Source organism: Poecilia formosa, unplaced genomic scaffold, assembly GCF_000485575.1.
Source record: "Poecilia formosa unplaced genomic scaffold, Poecilia_formosa-5.1.2 Scaffold82, whole genome shotgun sequence".
Lineage (NCBI taxonomy): Eukaryota > Metazoa > Chordata > Actinopteri > Cyprinodontiformes > Poeciliidae > Poecilia > Poecilia formosa.
This window is the reverse complement of record NW_006800021.1, coordinates 2,181,740-2,201,463: the sequence shown is the minus strand read 5'-3', so window position 1 is coordinate 2,201,463 and position 19,724 is coordinate 2,181,740. Positions and strand designations below refer to the sequence as shown.

Below are 19,724 nucleotides of genomic sequence, written 5' to 3'. Positions count from 1 at the left end.
TCTAACTTCTCCGTTCTCTCAACCAGCTATCTGTACAAGCTGCGAGATTTGCATCTGGATTGTGAAAACTACACGGAGGCCGCATACACGCTGCTGCTGCATGCTGAGCTACTGGAGGTCTGTTACTTGAAAGGCTCCTAGAAATTATTTTTTAAAATATATTTATCTTCCTTTCAGTGTCTAAGCTCAACCAGTTTTTCTGTCTTTTGACTCCTGCAGTGGTCAGACAAACCTTGCGCCCCTCATCTGATCCCTCGGGACGGGGAGCACGTTTGGACCCAGCAGGAGCTCAAGGAGAGGCTCTTCCAGGAGATCATATGCTACCTGGACAAGGGGAAGGTAACTGCTTAGCATGACAAAACAGCCTCATCTTTAGCTTAGTCTGTGGTCGCATGGCGAAACCCACAAGGAAGCTTGCGTCAGCCCAGACTCCCGCCGCAAGACGCCGTGTCGTAACGGCCGACCATTTATTAACCGTGCAGCTGGAGGCAGGTGGCGGTCTGGGTTGTGCTCCGGTTTTCTAAGCTGGTGTTTTATGGTTCCTCCCCCCCACCCCCGTGTTAATTGAGCGCACCCCCTGTCTTGTCAGATGTGGGAGAAGGCCATCGAGCTGGGCAAGCAGCTGGCCAAGATGCACGAGATCCACATGTTTGACTTCATGGAGCTGAGCGAGCTGCTGGTAAGAGTGGGGCGTGCTCGGCAATTAAGGCGTCCGAGATTTAAAGTAAAAAAAAAAAATTCTAAAGAGATTTACCTAAAACTGCCTACAAGGACAAAGAGCGTTCTTCTTTTCAGCTGTACTGTAATTGTTTCTTCTTCTTCTTTTTTCAATTTGTAACCGCTGATATATTTGCGACACACTTGATTACATCATGCCGTCTCAACGCCCTTCGTCGTTGCAGAAAAAACAAGCCAAGTTCTACGAGCAAATAATGCACGCCATGCGGCCGCAGCCAGAGTACTTTGCTGTCGGATATTATGGCCTTGGATTCCCTTCTTTCCTCAGGGTAAGAAAATGATTACCTGTTTCAATAAATGGAGACTTAGAGACAACCTCATATTCCTGGGCTTATGCAACGGGCTGGCATTTTGAAATATTTCTTGGGGCAACGTGCAATAATTCCAATAAAGGTTATTGGCTTCTTGATGCCACAAGAGAATGTCAGAATGAATGCAGTCTCGTTGAAGGTTTAATCATTCCCCACCCCCTGCCCCCACACACACAACCTCATTAAGTATGTAAATTAACCTTGATGACAATTCTTTTTATTTATAGGCTTTGGTTACACAATGTCTGTTTTTTTTTTCCCCTTTTTTCCATATATCCTGCAGAACAAAATGTTCATCTACCGAGGCAAAGAGTACGAGTGGCTGGAAGATTTCAGCTTAAAGCTGCTCTCTCAGTTCCCAAACGCAGTCCGGATGACGAGCACAGCGCCCCCTGGGGACGACATCTGCAACTCGCCTGGGCAGCGTATCCTTCAGAAGTCAAGCACTTAAAAGTTACCCAGTCTTTTTCTCCCTAAAAATCACAATATTCTCTGTTTTTATAATAATTAAAAAAAAACACCTACAGCTGCTATGGAATTTCTTAGATCAAAACATATTCATGTGATAGAATGGCCCAGTCAAAGCCCAGACCCAAATGAGAATGAGAATTTGTGGTGAAACCTCAAAGTTTGAGCCGCTTTGCGATGAAAAATGAGGGAAAAAAAATCTCATCTAAATGTACAAAGCAGTTCTAGCGAAACCCTGAAAGACAAACGATGGCCCAAAAACAATAAAACTTTTAAAAAAATAAGTTGATGTTTGTGGTTTTAACGTGACAAAATATGAAAAAGCTGAACAGAGATGAATCCCGACGAGGCATTGTGCTCAGAATAAACTGTACCAGCTCGGTACGACGTGTGTTCATCTTCCCTTGTAAGCATTCAGCTTCGAGTACCACTCTATCTAATTGCAGCCTCGCAACTTCCAACGAGAAAGAAAAAGAGGGAAAAAAACCACACAGAATGATTCAGAGCAATTTGTCTCGTCTCGTCTCACCCGTTGTTTCTGGTTTTTATCCCTAACTGAACTGGACAGACATCCAGTGCTTCACTGTGAAGCCTGTTCTCACGGTGCCACAACGGTTCAAAGACAAGGGGGTTCCAGAGCAGATATTAAAGTGCGTGACACAACATTTAAAGGCTGATTTATTTCCTATTCAATCCCAGGGTGGGGGCGCAGGTGGGGGTGTAGTCCTGTGAACAAAGTGCTAACTCATCGCTGTCCTCTCTCGTTCCCCTGCAGCTATTATAGACACAATGAAGTGGACCAGTTCCAGTACTCCAGGCCCTTCAGGAAAGGTGAAAAGGACCCGGACAACGAGTTTGCTGTGAGCACTTTTTACATTTATTTTTGAGGCTGTGAGGGTGCAAAGTTCACTCCAGCCCTGGTTGGTCTCCTTCAGTTGGACTGCAGTTTGTTTTACTAGATTTCGCTTGGGGAGGCGTGAACAATCAAACTCAACTCTGATGCTGACCAAAAGAAGCGAACCGTGGTCCGCCTAAAAACCTCGGTCCCGGTTTGCATGCGTATGTTTTTAATGCCATAGGACTGGAGACCGCTCCAGAAGTAGGAAGTGAACTATATTGCAGGGTATTCAGGGTAAATACAGCCAAAACAAACGTGAGAGTCTAAGGCCAGCGGGAGAAATTGCTTGTGTCTTTACCAAAGACAAAAAGAAACCCAGCCACCGCTAAAATCCGACACTACTTCTTCTTCTTTTAGTTTTTAACGGCAGCTTTCATCCATCACTGTTTCACTACTGCCACCTTTTTCCTTTTCCAACTTTTTCTTTCCTCAAATTCTCTTGAGTCCGAATCAAATGTTTTTTTTTTCTTTCCCTATAACTATTTAACTGAGCAACCACGTAATCTGACGCTACTCCATTTTTCTTTACATTTCGCATTCACGTCTTCTTCAGAGGTTTACATGTTGTTTCCTTCGTTAGTTTTTGATGCAGCGCCCCCCACAGACGGGGAGGAGAACAATTTTGTCGATTCATTTGGTTCGTTTGACACAGCGCAGCTGAAGATGTAACAAACGTTGCAATTTTGGTCCCCAATTGAACCGAGTCAACCGGACCATCAGGTGTGAAAACACCCTAAGACGATGGAAAAACACTAATTTGGAGCAGCAAAAAAAAACAAAAAACAAAATGTCTTTAAATGAATAAAGCAATGAACGTTTTACCCCTTGAGCATTGTATTAATATTCCGCCCCACAGACCATGTGGATTGAGAGAACCACTTACATCACCGCCTACCACTTCCCTGGGATCCTCAAATGGTTTGAAGTCAAATCCGTCTCAGTGGTGAGAAGCAGCCCTCATTCCTAAATCATGTTGTGTTGTGGTATTGTCGTTTCTTAAGTTATTAATGACGAATGCTCGTCCGCGTGTCAGGAGGAGATCAGTCCGTTGATGAACGCCATAGAAACGATGGAGATGGCCAACGAGAAGCTCAGCAACCTGGTGCAGCAGCAGGCCTGCGACCGGTCACTGTCCATCAACCCGCTGTCCATGATGCTCAGCGGCATCGTCGACCCCGCCGTCATGGGCGGCTTCTCCAACTACGAGAAGGTCTGGCTTTGTGATTTAGTTTGACAGATTTGCTGCAGAGTGCACTTTTTCTGCCTCCAGTGACTGGATCCTTAAATATTTCATGTCATCTATGCACATATCCTTTCTTTTATTCAATCTCTACAGAACAAACACGAGTGACTTTATTAATTGATTCTTCTTTTTTTTTTTTTTTGCCTTCAGACTCCACACACTTGACTTTGGTGGTCAAAGGGCGCTGGCACTTTGACCTTTCCAAACATCTTTTCGGTTGAGTCTTAAACAGTCGTGAGGTAGTAATAACACGATCTCACGCGGATGTCTGCCTGGGTAGAATCATAATGCGCTGACATTTAGCAATCAAAAGGTCAGACTGAGTGGCACCGAGTGTGAACTGGAGAGGCATGCCGCCGCAAGGTGCTAATTTTAATTTGGACTGCATCAAACCAAATGCGTAATTTAACTGAGTCAGCCTGTAGCCCAGTTTAGACTCTAAACATAGAAACAGAGATATATTTTTTTTTTTATCACTTTTTTTTTTTTTTTTTTTTTTTTTTTACAAAAAGAAAATTGGTGCCATGTAACAAAATGAGTAATTTCTCAGTGTTTAGCCAACAAACAAACAGACAGGCCTTAAGCATTTTGAGCTGTGAAATCTGCTCCCATTATATGTTTTTTTTTTTTTCTGTTAAGTGCCTTTCTGCATCATTAATGAACAATAATTGGATGTATGTTATGACGCGTGAACCTACTAATGACAGCGGATTTAATCAGAAATAGTTCCTGGCCTCCATGGGGTCTGGTTGACTTGATACAATTTTAATATTTTAAGATCAGCACAGGCTTAAATTAGCTATGAAATATTCTGATTTTAATGCAAAAGTTACATGATTTTCAATATTTTCCAAAATAAATATTACAGGTATTGTGTAACCAACTAACTTTTAAGAACTAAATCAGTGCAACGTGGTCACAATTATTTTTTTTCATTCAAATGAGGGAAAAGTTGTTGCCTAATTTTGAGGTTTTAACTATTTTCAATGTCATGTTCTACATCCTATTCTGCTGATTCTCAATTTCTTCAATTTTTGTCAATTTTTCTAACTAATTAGATTAGAGATCTGGTTACCATTTTCTGATCTCTGTCTTTGTGGACTTCTCAGATTTTAACTAAATTTTTCTGTCAATCAAAAAATACTTTTCTTTGCATTGCAATGTGCAAATTAAACGTATAATTTAATTTTTTATTCTCAAAAACAGCCCTAGGTTGCAGTTTTGCAAACACAATAAAATCTTCCAGGTGCTTTATCTATGCAAACACAACATGATTAAAGAAGAATTACATTCCCTTTCACAAGACTAAAATTTACTCAAATGCGTAACACGGAGAAAGGATCAACTTATTCATACCTGAACAGGAATCTGCCTGAAGTGACGGATCCTCAATGCCTTTATATCAGCAGAGCTGCTGCTACTCAGTTACGCAATAAAAAAAACATTTTGACAGATGTCGTTTCTTTTTAAAACAATTACTGGTTCATGCTAGAGACATTTCAAACCGTCTTTTGCCTATTATTTAATCAATTAGCATGATTAGCGTTACTGCCTGCAAATAGCAGCTCTGTGTGTATTCTCTAGATAATTTAGGCGTTTCCTTTAACTCTGAGTAGCTCCTCTACTCTTTTTTTTTTTAATCGTGGTGAAGAAAACAAACCATTAAAAAAAACTTATATTTCTAATTCTAAATCTAACTTGGTGCCTAGACTCGATCCAATTTTATTTCATATTTGCTCAGACATAAGCAAACACACGAATTGATCACTCAGATGTTTAATCTGGGCCCTCAGTCTTTTCTCCCACCGTCCTGTATTTGAACTTTCCTGTCCACTTGTTCTTTTGTAAAATCCTTGCATGTTTTTGGATTAATATTTTTCTGCTAAGGGAGTAAAGTAAAGGTACTCAGTAGTGAATAACTGGAGAGGATTATTGATTCTCTTAAGATCTGCTTTTGCAGAATTACATTTTTATCTTTTGTTTCCTGATAGAAATATGCCGACTGACACGAAACTATTTCTCTGAACTGATCTCGTAGCTGCCGCTGCGCCGCTCTGCCGCTACTGTAGCCGACAGTAACGTCCTCTCCAACTCCTCCAGATTCACATCCTCCGCTTCCCTTTATAATAAATGTTTTTATGTCCACAACAATATCGAACCACCGCTCGGTGCCAAAAGCTTTTACTCCAGTGAACACTTTCTCCTTCTTACTCTGATGAATAATAAGTGATGGAGAAGATTTCTGGATGAAGAACAAGAAGACTGAAACCTAGATTTCTTGTGGGGTTTTTTTTTTGTTTTTTTTCAACCAAGCATACGGTTGAAACCAGATATTTATTTTTAATGTATAAAAAGATATAACTTCCTTTTTTTCTTCTTCTTCTTCTTTTTTGTTACAATCTGACAGTAAATCAGCCCAACCTTTTCTGGTTTTAGGTTTGTTAGGATTCACAGTTTATTTGCTAAATCTTGGAGTAATTACCATATTTACAGGGATTTCTTTTTAATCCTGAAGTAGGCATATAGTAAGACTAATACGACTGGGAATCTTCTACGAAAGCCCAGATAGTGATATCACGACTTTTGTAAGTTCCTGAATGATAAATTTAGATATAAATAGGAACAATTTATGTACTTTTTAACACTTTAGATATACAATTTTTTTAAGTGACATGACAAAAAAATCTAAAGAAATGTAAGCCGAGATATTGAGACGACAGTTGCGCAGAAGACTACTTCATCCTTGGCTTCCACTTCCTGTTGTTCTAGTAATAATAATAATAATAATAATAATAATAATAATAATATGCAGCTGTAGACCACATATGAATATCCAGCCTTCATACGGTTTAGGAAGGAAACAAGTTTTGTTCCCCAGAGTTGAAAGTATCATGATGAGAAAAGTGAGCATCAAGTCCAGAACGAAAGCAGAAGACCTTATAAAGACGCAGGCTGGACAATAAAAGTTTTTATCCTCAGTAAAAAAGAAAAATAAGAGAAGTGCCTGGAGAGCCAGTCGGAGAGGAAGAAGTCATTAGTTCAAAAAGCAACAGAAGCTTGCAGAAAGACGAGCTGCAGTTTGTAAATGAACTCGGAGACAAAGACATTAATATCTGGTGTGATAAAACTAAAATTGAACCGTTTGTCCATAATGACCAGCATTATGTTTGGAGGGGAAAAAGAGGAACCTTTCCGCCTTGACAACGTTGGGTGTTTTCCTGCTGGAGGCAAAGAAACTTGATGGCACCATGAAGAAAAAAAACATTAAGTGGAAATACTGAAGACTTCAGCCAGGAAGTTAAAGATCCGGCACAAATGGAGCTTCCTAATGGACAATGACCGCATGTTTACCATTAAATTAGTCGGGGGGGGGTTTCTAGTGGCCACAAAATCCTGCTGTTTGTAAAACAAAATGTGGTGGGAGGTGTGAAGGTGTGTGTGAGCACCTGACTCCGGTTGAGTCGGGAGGAACGGGTCAGTGTTCCAGCACACGGTCGTCAGAAGTTTGCAGAAGGATATCCAGACCGTTTTACAAGAGGAAAATTTAAATAAACGTCTTAAAAAAATAATTCTATTAGGATTGATTATATTTTAAGATTTTTTGGTTTTTGAAGATTTTTTTTTTTTTTCCCCCTACTAATTCTCTCTTTGGGTTTCTATAGTTCAGACGTCCACGGCGGCCATCTTGTTTAACCGTTTCAACTGAATTCAGGCCAACTCTATGACAAAATATAAGAGTCAATCCATTTTTTCTTTCTTAATTGTGAGAATAAGGTTACAATATTAAAAGAATACAGTTGGAATATTTGGAGAATGACATAATAAACTTATGAGAACTCCAGCACATACACAAAAAGTTATCTAAAATTTTTCTTCATTTCTCACTCTTTTTTTCCTCACAGTTTTAAGACTTTATCCTGGTAACGGTGCATCTTTCGTTGCTAATATTACAACTGTGTTGTCGTAATTAAATAACCTGACTCAGTCGTACAATGCATAGAAGGGAGGATTGATATAAAAGCCACATTTTGAGAATGTTTCTTGTCATTAGATCTCCTATGGAGGGAAAAAAAATTAGAGATTTAATTTTTAAGCCACGTTGCTCAGCCCTACTCTCCGTCACCAATCAGACATTAAGCAAATGGAAATAATTTTGGTAATTGAAACTGACCTAAAACAGGAAAAGTTTTTTCATATCAGACAGGGAAATAAAAAATGAGATTTGTCGTAACACTTTATTTGACGGGGTGTGCATAAGACTGATGATGTCTATGACAGTCATCATGAAATGTCATTTGGTAAATAATGACACTTTTAATGCAAAGTTGCATTGAAAGTCCATTAAAAGTGCGAACTTTGCATTATTTTGTAAATATTGACACTTTTAAAAACCCCGTCAAATAAAGTGTTGCCTTATTTTTTTTCCATATCTGGTTTTAGCAGTATATTTTTATACGTAAGGTCATACATGTTATTAAAACTGATGTGACTTAACATTTTCCTCTGCATCGAGGTTTGGGATACTGCTGAGGACGATGTGGTCAAACGTCTCCAGGCTGGACTAATGGTCATCTAGCTGACATTTAACAATGGCTGCCCACTTCTGTTTGACTCGTTTTCTGGTTTCTGCTCTGAGTTGTGGAGTCCCGTTCATGCTGGAGCCTCTTTGTGTGGCCGTGGCAGCGCCGGCTCTCTGTTGCTCGCAGCCACATTTTCTAATGAGCGCGCTCAACATGCCGCCCAGTCGTCACCCAGTTTCCATCTTCTTCTTCAGGCGTTCTTCACCAATACCTACATCCAAGAGCACCCGGGTGACCGCGAACGCATTGGAGTCCTTAAGCAGCTCATCGCCCTGCAGGTACATTTTTCCGTCATCTTTGTCAAGAACCTTTTTTTTTTTTTTTTCCTCTTTTTTGCCAGACACCTGTGCGCTCTGCTTATGTCCTCCCTCGCTCCCAACAGATCCCGCTCCTGGAAGATGGGATTCGCATCCACGGGGAGAAGGCGACGGAGCAGCTGAAGCCCTTACACAATCGTTTAGTCACTTGCTTCAGAGATCTGCGGGAGAAAGTGGAGAAGCTGTACGGCGTCATAACCTTGGTGCGTTGCCAGCTGCAAACTTGATTTTGTGCAGCAGGGTGCCAACTTTCGCCATTGGCCCTCTTGCCTTCCTATCAAATGCTTCTCATTCAAAGGGATAGTGTACATTATATTAGCACAGGACCATAAATCTTCCTTTAGCCAGGCTTTTGCATCCTGTGCCTCGCCTGTCACTCTGAATCTTCCTGCCAAGATCCCCCCCCTCTCTCTCTCTCTCTCTCCCTCTCTCTCTCTCTCCCTCCCTTCTTCATCCGCACCCCGGTGACGCTTAATCCCATTTGTGTGTCCCAGCCCTGCTCTCTGACTGAGAAGAAGAAGAGTCGCGTGGGCTCGGTCGTCCTGCCCTACATCATGTCTTCCACCTTGCGCCGCATGTCCACCGCGTCCACCTTGTCGAGCACGTCCTCGGGCCTCTCCAGCGGCTCCTCGGACGGGCCCTCCTCCCAAGAGTCAGTGCTGCCACATCCTCACATCGCCCCGACTGATAATCAGACGTGTTCTTTTATTGTTCTTGCATAAAACAGAGTCATTTGTCCCCTTTGTTTCACATTTTCCTGCGTCTGTTTCCGTGCCCGGGGTGGTTTCGCTAACAGCTCCTCGTCGGCTTGTCCCAGTGATCGCAGGGTTTCTGTTCTGTCGCGCTCCGAGGAAGACAACAGGATCGCTCGGAAGAACAGAAAGGAGTGGAGCGTGAGCAAATCTCAAGTGCTGCTGGAGAAGAAGTCGGATGCAGATGAGGTGAGGCCTTATGTCTGGGCTACTGTGCTGTATACAGTTACACGGTGCCTATAAATAGTCCTCGCCCTCTCGAATGTTTTACCCTTCGTTTTGCTTTTACATATCAATGGCAGGCGGCAAAACTCGACTTTTTTGACGAAAACAAATCTACAAAGTAACATTTAATTGAAAAGATTTAACACGAGGTAAGTGCATAAATATTCAACCCCCTTTAAAGTGACTGACCTAATTGAACAAAGGTCCAGCCAAGTGGTAGAAATATTCTCACAATGTGTGGATGGAAATCACCTCAGTGCAGTCATTGTATTATTAAAAAAAAACCCATGGCTGGAAGGTCCGATCTCCGATTAATCAGAATCCCCTGCATGAAGTCAAAGGAACGCTCCGAGCAAATCAGAGAAAAGCGTACTGAAACGTAAAAGTAAGGGGCTGGACACAAAAAAAGTCTCCAAGGCTATCAGACAAGACACTATGTTTGACAGACACTAAATACTTCACCACAAACGCATCATCTCCTCTGTGAAGCACGGCGGTGTCAGCATCATGCTGTGGGGACGCGTCCCAGCAGCAGTCCCTGGAAGGTTTGTAAAGGTAGAGGGTAAAGTGAATGCAGCAAAAAACAAACAAACAAACAAAAAAGAACTACAGCTTCAGAGAACGTTTGTTTTCCAGTCAGACAAAAACCCAAAACACAGAAATGAATGATGACAGTGAGGCGGATGTTCTGGTCTAGTCAAAGCCCAGATTTCAATCATATAGAGAATTTGTGGCAGGACTTTGCAACCAATCCCCACGAAACATGACAGAGAGTGAACAGCTCTGCACAGAAGAATGGAGACGCATTGGTTGGCAGCACGTTTACTAAATACTGACTTGAAGGGGTGAACGTTTATGCAGTCACTTATTTAGTGTGAAATATTTGTACTTGTCATTACTTTGTAGAAATCCGTTTTCATTTTTGCTTTTGGTACTTTTGTTTTTGTTTTTTTTGTTAAAAATGCCAAATTGTTTTGATCATGATTGACTTGTTAAAGCAATAAAAAGGGTAAAAGATCCAAGGGGATGAATACATTTTTATAGTTGCTGCATGTTAAGCTCTGGTTCCCTACAAAATTATCCAATCTTTTTCACTTTGTGGGATAACTGCATACATTTGTGTATTTTATGTGACAGACCAACAGAAAGTAGCGAATAGCTGAAAAGAAAAGCGTAAAAAGAAGAGATCTTACTTGTTTTTCAACATTTTGCCTACATTCCATCTGCAAGTCATTTGTGGTGGGCATCTGCCAGCTTCCATGTCTAAAATACTGGCATTTGTTCGTCCAAATAGTGCCACATGAGTTTTCTTTTTTTATTTTTACTTCTTGTAATCAGTAATGTCCCACAATGCTTAGGGGAATTTTGTTTAGTTTATGGCAAGTTTTGACAAAAAAAAAACAACCCTAGTTAGCTTTAGTAACAATCAAGTTTCACCAAGGGAGTATCGTGTTCAGGGTTATGTGGCGGGTTTATAGAGCCAGGGTTTCTGCCCATCCTTAAAAAGTCTTAAGGACTTTTCAAGGCCTGAAAATGTCTTAAATTCTTTTAAAAAGTAAGTTGGCCTTTAACAAGTTAATCCACAGGTCTTAAATATTTTATTATTTCACATTACATAAATATCTATGTTTCTTTCTTGTGGAACTTTTCTGTCAGGCAAAAGTTTGAGTCGTGCTCAGACTTATTCATTGCGTTCTGTGATTTGAGACGATAACTCACTGCTAGCATACCCTTGCTAGTAATAAAAAGCTAACTAGCTAGCTTTTTTTGTGACTGTCTTGGGCAAATGCACATTTATCGCCAGTCATTTGGACAAAGTTGGTAGATTTCTGTGGAGATATAGCTTTTAAGTTGTGTTCGTAATGGTCTTTAAAGTCTTAAATTTGAGGTGCAGAAACCCTGTTATAACTTTACCCTGCTATAAATATCTCTACATCTCTCCATGTCATTCTGCAGCACCCAAATAGTCCCTCTAGCTGAATCTGGGTCTTTTATCATGAGATGAAGCTACACACGTTTAACTAACTTCTGATGGCAGCTGGTTTCAGTGGATTTTATTTAGGGGTCCAGAAGGAAACGGGGCTCAAAAGTCCACTTTTGTGGTGTTCATTTTCAGAACCATGTATCCCTTCGCTTTTCATCTCTCATCCGTTTGGCTCTTGGTCTTGATTTGTCATATAAAATACCAATACGTTTGGTGAAGTGTGAGCGCTTTTGCTCGTTTGAAGTTATTCCAAGTGTAATAGTGAAAAACTTCTTTATGGTTTTCTGTGCTTTTCTTGGAGTTCTTATTTTCTTCACGCCTTTTTTTTTCCTCCCACCACCATCACCACCCAGGTTTCACCAGACAAGCAGCAGAGACCCAAAAGTTTGCAGCTCGGTGACAGACGGCTCACCCTCTCCCTTTTCCAGGGCGTTTCATCCCAGCTCAGCCTGTCTAACCAACTCAGCCCGCTCGCCGCCTCCCCTCACACTCCAAACACGCCGCGCAGCTCCAGTACGTAGCGAACAGCTCCTTCCTCTTCTGAGAAGCACCACACTGCACTTCTCCCCCTCTTTAAGTTTTGCTTTTCCACACAATAAAGGGGGGGAACCTGGCAGACTTTTTTTCTTTTTTTTTTTCTGGGGTGTGTAAGCATATTCTGGTCTGCAGAGCTAATCAGGTCACACACACATTCACAGATGGATGTGGTCTGAAGAGTTTTTATTCCTCCCCCCCCCTCGCTAGGTTATTCATCACTCCTCAGCGACAACGATGCCAATACCATCGACACCCCAGGGACTCCCCCACCCATGCCTCCGAAGAAACATCCGCACGAGATTGACAACCTCGCCGGCTCTTCAGAGGTACATCTGCTTAGAGGAAATAACAGCCCCTCCCTTATGCATATTTAATGGCTAGTAAATGTGAATATACTCCATTTTTGTTTTTTGTTTTTTTGTAAATTGTATTTTATTTATATTTAAAGTCTTAACACGAACCTTCTTCTGTGTTTTTCCCCCCAACCAGTTCGTCCCTCCACTACCTGTGAAAATTGAGAACAAGCCTCCCCCGCCTCCTCCGAAGACTCGAAAGTCAATGTTCCCCTCGTAAAGAGCAACACCCCAGTAAGGCAACACCTACGCACCGACCTTGGGAGTTTCATTAATTCCCTGATTTGGCTGTGATGAAAGCGCAGCCTCGTTTTAGACGTCACGGAGACGCCACAGTGGGGGTCACAGAAGAGAACCGGAACGTGGAGGGGAGAAGCAGGGCTGGCTTGATTTCTTTATTTCTGTTTGTTTTGTTTGAGTAATTTGCTTCTTTTCAGTTCACTTTTACTTCCAAGCTGTCCACCGCTCTTAAATTTGAGTAATTATCATAGCGTTAAGCTGGGATGGGAAGGATCCGTCGTCAAAACAGCAGAACCGGATGCATGATTTGGGATGTGATTTAAGGTACAGTCTTAGGCTCTGTGGGCTTATTAAGGTAATGAAAGACTCATTCCCTCAAGATGGGTCACAGCAGTGCATTTTCTGTTTAATCAGTGGCAAACAAATGGAATGAATAATGGTACAGCGTCATGTTTTTATTTTTATGTTTGTGTATGGAGCGACACTGGATGACTCACTCTCCCTCTAGCTGTTTAACAGCATCCCCTATACAAAGAGCTGCATTAGATGAATGTCAAACTTGACTAATATGCAGGGATTACCATGTACAGAAGGTAACTGTTGGTCTGAAGCGGAGTTGGTCTGCGTCTGTCGATTGTGTTCCTGTTTTATTTGTTGTTAGCGCAGCCTGTCATTCCGACCCGCCAAGGTTTCAGAGACACTGGATGGCATTATTGAATGTGCTGCAGATTCTGCGCTTGTTGCTTACGTCGAACCCAACCTGTTGATACACTAAGCTGCAGTACGTGGTGGTGTTTATTGGGAAGTGTTGTCAAAAGAAGAAATGGGGATGGGGGGGAAAGAAACACTTGATACCACTGTCAAACCTGCTTAAATACAGAGCTGCAGCCATAAAAGCAGACAAAACGAAACTGGTTCTTGTGACTGCGATTCGTTCGCGTCAGATGCTTTTAGTCTGCTTTGTGCGTAACCTGACGTTGAAAACCTGACAGACTTTTTTTTCCAAGCGTTATGTATAGTTGTGTTGAAGCTCCCTAAATACGCCTTTAGACTTTTTATAACATCCACCATCTTGCTAAATCCCTAGCTTTCTCACACCATCATCTTCACAAAGATGTTGATGGTCTCTTAACAGGATTTGGATTTTTTTCCATTTATTGTGTCATGAAAGAAAAACAGTTTTCTGGGTCTATTTTTCCTATTAAGTATTTTTGATTTCTTTTAAACAGTGTTGCATTGTAACAAACAACAAATGCATACATTTCTAACTTTTCTGGAACTTGGTCATTTCTCCTCTATATATGGACCTTGTTTATTCAGGAAAAGCACACAAATGTGGTTTCAACTTGGTACTTTTATTTTTTATTCTGATGAATCTTCATCCCAATACTTCACCACTATGGCCAAACCAAATAAATAGAAATATACTTTTTGTCCATGTGCAAAACATGGCATGTATAAAAAATGTAGGCAAGTGGATAACGCACCACATACGTTTTGAAATTGTCTGTTTACGGGTAAGTGGGCACAAGAAAGAGGGACAAAGTGACCAGGTTAGCAAGTCATTAATTACATTTGAAGCCAAAGCAGCAACATTCTGCTTTTTTTAAGATTTGCAAACAAGCACAATGATTGCAAATCAACATTTTAAATTGACTTCGCAACTTGTATTCACATTTAGAGCAGTTAGCATCAGAAAATCTGCAGTTAGAGAATGCAGGTCCATACTTCCAAAAAGCTGCCGAAATGTCCAAATCCACCCTTTCTCATGGACAGGTTGACTGCTTTAAAGAATCAAACATAGCAACTTTGGCGTTTTCTGTTAGACCCACTTGCTTCTGCTGAAAGACTTGCTCTCTCTCACTTTATCGCAGCCCGTATGACCCTCGAAATAAGATAATTTATTTTTAAAACCTTCTTAGTTCAGGAATTTGCAAGTTTATAGTTCCATAGTCGACTTCCAGATGCTGAATTTCTGAGTGGGGAAAAAAATCACAGGTTCCAACATAAAATATGGCTGCCTCACATGCTTGACTGATAGTTCAGATGTATCTTGTTAAACTGTTTGCACAAACATTATGCGACCTCTTTTGATGAACATACTGCTAAAGTATTTGAAAGTCCAAATAAAATGCATTTCTGTTAGCGTCCCTTGCTAACTACGGTTAGCCTGAATATCCGATTCATTGAGTAGCAATTCCTTTATCGTTTTATTTTTCTTAACTTTACTGCAACTCTTACTGGTGTTCCAACTCAGCAAAGGAGAGCAGTTGAGTTAGAGCCAAGGTACAACACAAGAGGTAAATAACATGCTAGCTACCAGAGCTACTTCCTGCTTATCAGGAAGCTGTAGTACTCTTCTCCGCTACTTTTTATTTAGAACAAAAATGAACTTCATAAGTCTTTTTTTTGTTTGGCTCACATCGCCTCTTGCTTCTACATTATTTGGTGTGTTCACAAACTCAGTGCAAATACAGTAATTGATACCAAACTTTCCTAACAGTCACGCTAAAGGCAAACCAAGATGGCACAGCTTGAGAGGCACGGCCTTTAAAAATGATATAAAACCCAAATTAGATCTTGTTAATGAGCACGTTTATGAGGGTTTGGGTCCTCAGTCGCCGTGCTGAGCATGCCTGCTTCAGGCTCTCGGTAAATATTTATTGCAGGGGCATAAAAGTTTCTTGTCAGGAGAGTAAATGAGCAAAGTTTCCGAATGTGTGTTTTTTTTTTTTTTTTTTGCTGGGACTTTTAACGGAGCCATAAATACAAAATGACTCTGGAGGTCACTTTAGCTTGAAAATTCAGGTGTTGTTTCTGTTAAAAAAATAAATAATAAAATTCTCAGAGATTTGCACAGCGGGTGTTTACATTATGTTGGAAGCAAAGTCATTTTACCGAACACTGTAAATCTTTTTTTTTTTATATATATATAATTATTATTATTGTTATTATTTTTTAATAAGCAATACAAATGATGTGCCTTCAGGGTGCTGAATCTGTGAGTGCATGCTGTTTTGATAGAGATCAAATAGAACTGAATAATCATATCATTGCTGTTATTTTTCTATTTTTAGACCGATGTTTTACAAGGGATTACTGTTGTTGTATAGTGCAGATTTCTTTAAAAACAAGAAATGTTTATGAACAATGATTCTACAGACATAGTGATATTTTTTATAATGAACAAGCTGTTGACTGAAATAAAATAAAGATTAAAAAAAAAAAAACAAGCTCAGCATGTCTCCTTCTGTTTGAAAAGTGTTTCCTCTCTGTTGCTTAAGTGCAGTTGTGTAATCACAGAGAACACAGGTTATTCTCTGTGGGTACTCGGATAGTGGTTCGGATGCTGATAGCGTGACAAATTACACATTCAGTTTCAACACATCCAACAAGCCGGCATAAAAAAAAACAACCCAGGTGATTTATGCTTTTCAAATACCACGGGTCAGATGAAGGTAAATGATGCCGCTGTAGCTCACGGTGATTCACACGCGGTTCGTTATCGACTGGGGTGGGGTTTATAAGATGTTTATGGAGGACGCACGCGTTTGCCTTCGTGTGTGTGTGTGTGTGTGTGTGTGTGTGTGTTGGGGCTTGGGTCTGGCTAATCAGGATTTTTAATGGCCTGTACCCCTCCTGTCAGATTGTGAGGTAAGGGAGATAACTCTGCCAGGAAACCTCAGGAGCAATGAACACTTGTACTGATGTTCGCTCATGCAAACAGAGCGGTGTTGTAGCTGCCAGCTTTAACTAGATGCTCAGGAACTCCTCTGTGGAAGTGGGCCTGCATAATGCAACATGCTTACAGCTTCATGCTAAATTGATAAAAAAAAAGAAAAAAAAAAGCATGTTATTAGTAACGGTATCGTTCTTTTTATTCCTTTTCGTGTCTTTCCAGCTTCTTTGACAGCTCGGGTTGACGTCAGGCCAGTCGCCTCCGTCTGCGTGCCTTTGAGTTCCTTCGCCGTCTTAAGATCGGAAATGTGTTTTGTTAAACACAGTTGCAAACTATTCAGAGAAGTTAAGACAAAAAATCATGTTTACTTTACATTTAGTACAGTCACAGTATTGGCTCCACTGAAAGGGAAGTAGTAATACTTCAGCAGGAGCGGTACCACCTATTGGACGACTGCATCCTCCATTGCAGGTAATGTTTGGAGATGGTCGCTTCCTGTTCCGACATGACTGTCAAACATTTCCCACAAACGCGCTCCCAGGTGAGCGGGGACTGTTATAGATGTGGCCGCATCATCCAGGTGAGTAAAGAAACGGCTGTTGCTGAATTTTACACAAATTGAACAAGCTAAAATATTTGGTATTAAAGTTCCTTATCTCCATTCGTATGTCCTTATTTTCCATCTCGCAGAGCCCTTGCATTTCCCTCATGCATACAGCAACAGCAGCACAAGGATGATACTGATCACTGGAAAGAGAAAAATGGACAAAAATTTCAGTCTCTAGGTGTGCAAGGCTGGTTTAAAAAAAAACAAAAAAAAACATAAGACTTGCAGCTGTAATTGCAGCAGAAAGTGGTTCTGCAGAGCATCGACTCAGGGTCCTGAATACAGATGCACACCACACCTTTTATTTGACAAATGATTTTTTTAAAAAGTTTTAAATGTGACATGACAAAATGTAGCATTTAAGTCCTGTTTTCCATACAGCGTCTGATGTGCGTTCAACTCATTTCATCAGATTCTCGACACGTTGAGGCATTCAAACTGGATTAAAAAGCTCATCAAGCAGCCCAAAATGTTTTTGTGTTTTTTAAAGGGAGCACAAGCATCTCTAGTTAAATCTGGTCTGGAACCTATATATAAAAATGTTCATTATCGGGCAGCAGTTTCCTCCAGCGGTCTCATCTTGGATGTGCGCTCTGCAGGAGGTTTTGTGATACCTGTGTGCAGAATAAGAAAATCATCTCTGTAAAAATTCGTTCAGGTCAGGGTAATAGTTTCAACCACAGCCTTTCAGTGCCGTTTCTGCTCTGTTTCCCTTGTTTCTGTTTGTGTGTGTGTGTGTTTACTCGTAAACTGTAGGCACAGCTTGGTGCTGTGTCTGTCCAAGGGACACACAGAGCTGTCTCCCTGAAGCAGCATGGTTTTTTTTGGGTTTTTTTTTAAATCAACACAGCTTCTTTGTGTGTTGCATGGAGAAACGAGCTGCTGTGATGCGTTTTAGGGAAAAACAAGCAGGACGCTTTACTTGGAGAGGAATGAACCACGTGAGGACGTTTGTTACATAGGAAAGTTTGAAACATTTGGAATTGAGAAGGTTTTTATTTTTTTCAGATCCAAAAATGTATTATTTAATCTCAAGATGAATGGAATTCATTAATGTGTAATCTCTTAGTCAGCACTTGATATTAAATTTCTACACTTGCACTGGCTGTAAACCCTGGAAATCAGACTTTTTCCCTGGCAATCCTTTTGCAGAAGATGTATAGATATATAGCTAGACTTTTCTGAGTGTCAAAACTGTAATGTTAAAAACCTTTTATTTGGATTCATCTCTATACAGTTGTTACTTGAAGTAAGCGATTTTATTCTCATTGTTCAGAGAATAAGCTTTCTAAGCTTTCTAAATAACTCGGCTAATTTATGAGTGGATATTCCTTTATAACATGGATTACATACTTGAAATTAAGTCTCCTTAGAATATTACATATCGGTAACCTTGAGCGCAAAAACAAGTTGCAGTCAGAAACATAACCTCATCCAGTTTTGTTTTGAAACTGTCTCCTTAATCCTTAATTCATATTCTCAGATGGGTGCCTGATGATGTCACAAAGTTGCACTTACTAGGAAAAGTCAGGGAAGAATCTGTCCAGACTAAGAAACACGGGAGCAAGACATTGATCGAACTCTTGATTAGACCTTTAATCACGCAATGATACTCTGAACGTTTGACCTCATTTCCCTTTAAGTACTTTTAATTCCAATTTTGTTATTTCTATCCAAAACTGTCTCTTCAATGGGCAAGAGGCAGAGGACATTCTGGACAGGATGCCAGACTAATGCAGGGGAACATAGAAACACACACACACATACACACACGTCACTATGAAGAGTCACCGATGAAGCTAACATGCATATTCTGTGGGAGGAAGCAACAACACCCAGAGAGAACCCACACACGCATGGAAGAACATTCAAAGTTTGTTCTTCATTAGACCAATCCTCATTTCATGATTGGAACAAAAGACATGAAAGCTAAGTTCGCTAACTTCACCAACACTCAGTAAAAACCGAAGTTTATGATCAACGCACCAAAACTGTTGACTTATCACGTCCACTATATGTTTAGGTAGCGTAAATGTGGTTGTATTTTTTTCTGTTTTCTGCTCTTGTGTGATCTTTTAGTGTTTTCTGAAAAAGGTCGCGACCTCTCATTCTCCAGTCAGCAGAACCCCGTCCAGCAGTGGAAACGGAGCGCTTGGTTCTTATATGCTAACTGCTAACATCCAGAAAGACAGAGAGAGAGAGAGAGAGGGAGAGAGAGAGAGAGAGAGAGAGAGAGAGCGGCAGCTAGCCGTTAGCGTCCTGAGAGATTATCATCAGATTCTGTTGAAGTTACTGATCCACAGTATTTTCTGTCCAACCTGACCAGAACCCTGAGGGTTGAACTGAAACACTGGTTTTCTGGTAGCGGTGGTTTTCAAAGCGGGGGCCACCAGGGAGCTCTAGGGGGGCCGGAGGAAAGATTATCAAAAAAAAAAAATTTATCTACTAAATCATTATTATAATATGAAAGTTGAAATAATTTGCTGAAGTGTCATCCTCCTTGCTCATCTTTCATAATTTCTTTTCAAATTCATCAAGCTCATTTGCTCCTCCAGCTAACGCGGCAGAGCGAGATGGAAAAGTTTCTGACACTAACGACAGAAAGAAGCATCCCGCAGGCCTGCCGTGGAGAAAACCAAATAAAAATGTGTAGGGCGGTAAAGTGGAGGGGCCACTGGTTCCCTGGACCCCCCTGTTGTGGCGAAGCTGTGCAGATCACTTCCAGTTCAGACTTGTGGGAATAATGTATTTAGTGCCACAGATTCTATTGTTTTTCATAGCGCATGCTCACT

At 40.8% G+C, this 19,724-nt stretch overlaps 1 protein-coding gene across 2 annotated transcripts in view; it reads left to right on the top strand.

Annotated features, from left to right (window-relative positions):
• Nucleotides 1–15,872, top strand: part of dock5 (dedicator of cytokinesis 5) — a 67,774-nt gene extending 51,902 nt beyond the window's left edge. Inside the window, exons 36-51 of one of the 2 annotated variants that reach the window (XM_007557037.2) lie at nucleotides 27–117; nucleotides 220–339; nucleotides 590–679; nucleotides 903–1,007; nucleotides 1,333–1,474; nucleotides 2,086–2,167; nucleotides 2,293–2,377; nucleotides 3,272–3,358; nucleotides 3,449–3,625; nucleotides 8,433–8,516; nucleotides 8,621–8,758; nucleotides 9,050–9,207; nucleotides 9,352–9,496; nucleotides 11,870–12,029; nucleotides 12,261–12,379; nucleotides 12,543–15,872. In XM_007557037.2, the coding sequence (XP_007557099.1) occupies nucleotides 27–117; nucleotides 220–339; nucleotides 590–679; nucleotides 903–1,007; nucleotides 1,333–1,474; nucleotides 2,086–2,167; nucleotides 2,293–2,377; nucleotides 3,272–3,358; nucleotides 3,449–3,625; nucleotides 8,433–8,516; nucleotides 8,621–8,758; nucleotides 9,050–9,207; nucleotides 9,352–9,496; nucleotides 11,870–12,029; nucleotides 12,261–12,379; nucleotides 12,543–12,626 (1,867 nt within the window). In that variant the 3' untranslated portion in view covers nucleotides 12,627–15,872. The remainder of the gene's footprint in view (nucleotides 1–26; nucleotides 118–219; nucleotides 340–589; nucleotides 680–902; nucleotides 1,008–1,332; nucleotides 1,475–2,085; nucleotides 2,168–2,292; nucleotides 2,378–3,271; nucleotides 3,359–3,448; nucleotides 3,626–8,432; nucleotides 8,517–8,620; nucleotides 8,759–9,049; nucleotides 9,208–9,351; nucleotides 9,497–11,869; nucleotides 12,030–12,260; nucleotides 12,380–12,542) is intronic. The other variant, XM_007557038.2, reaches the window with a different exon arrangement.
• Nucleotides 15,873–19,724: the final 3,852 nt, after the last annotated feature.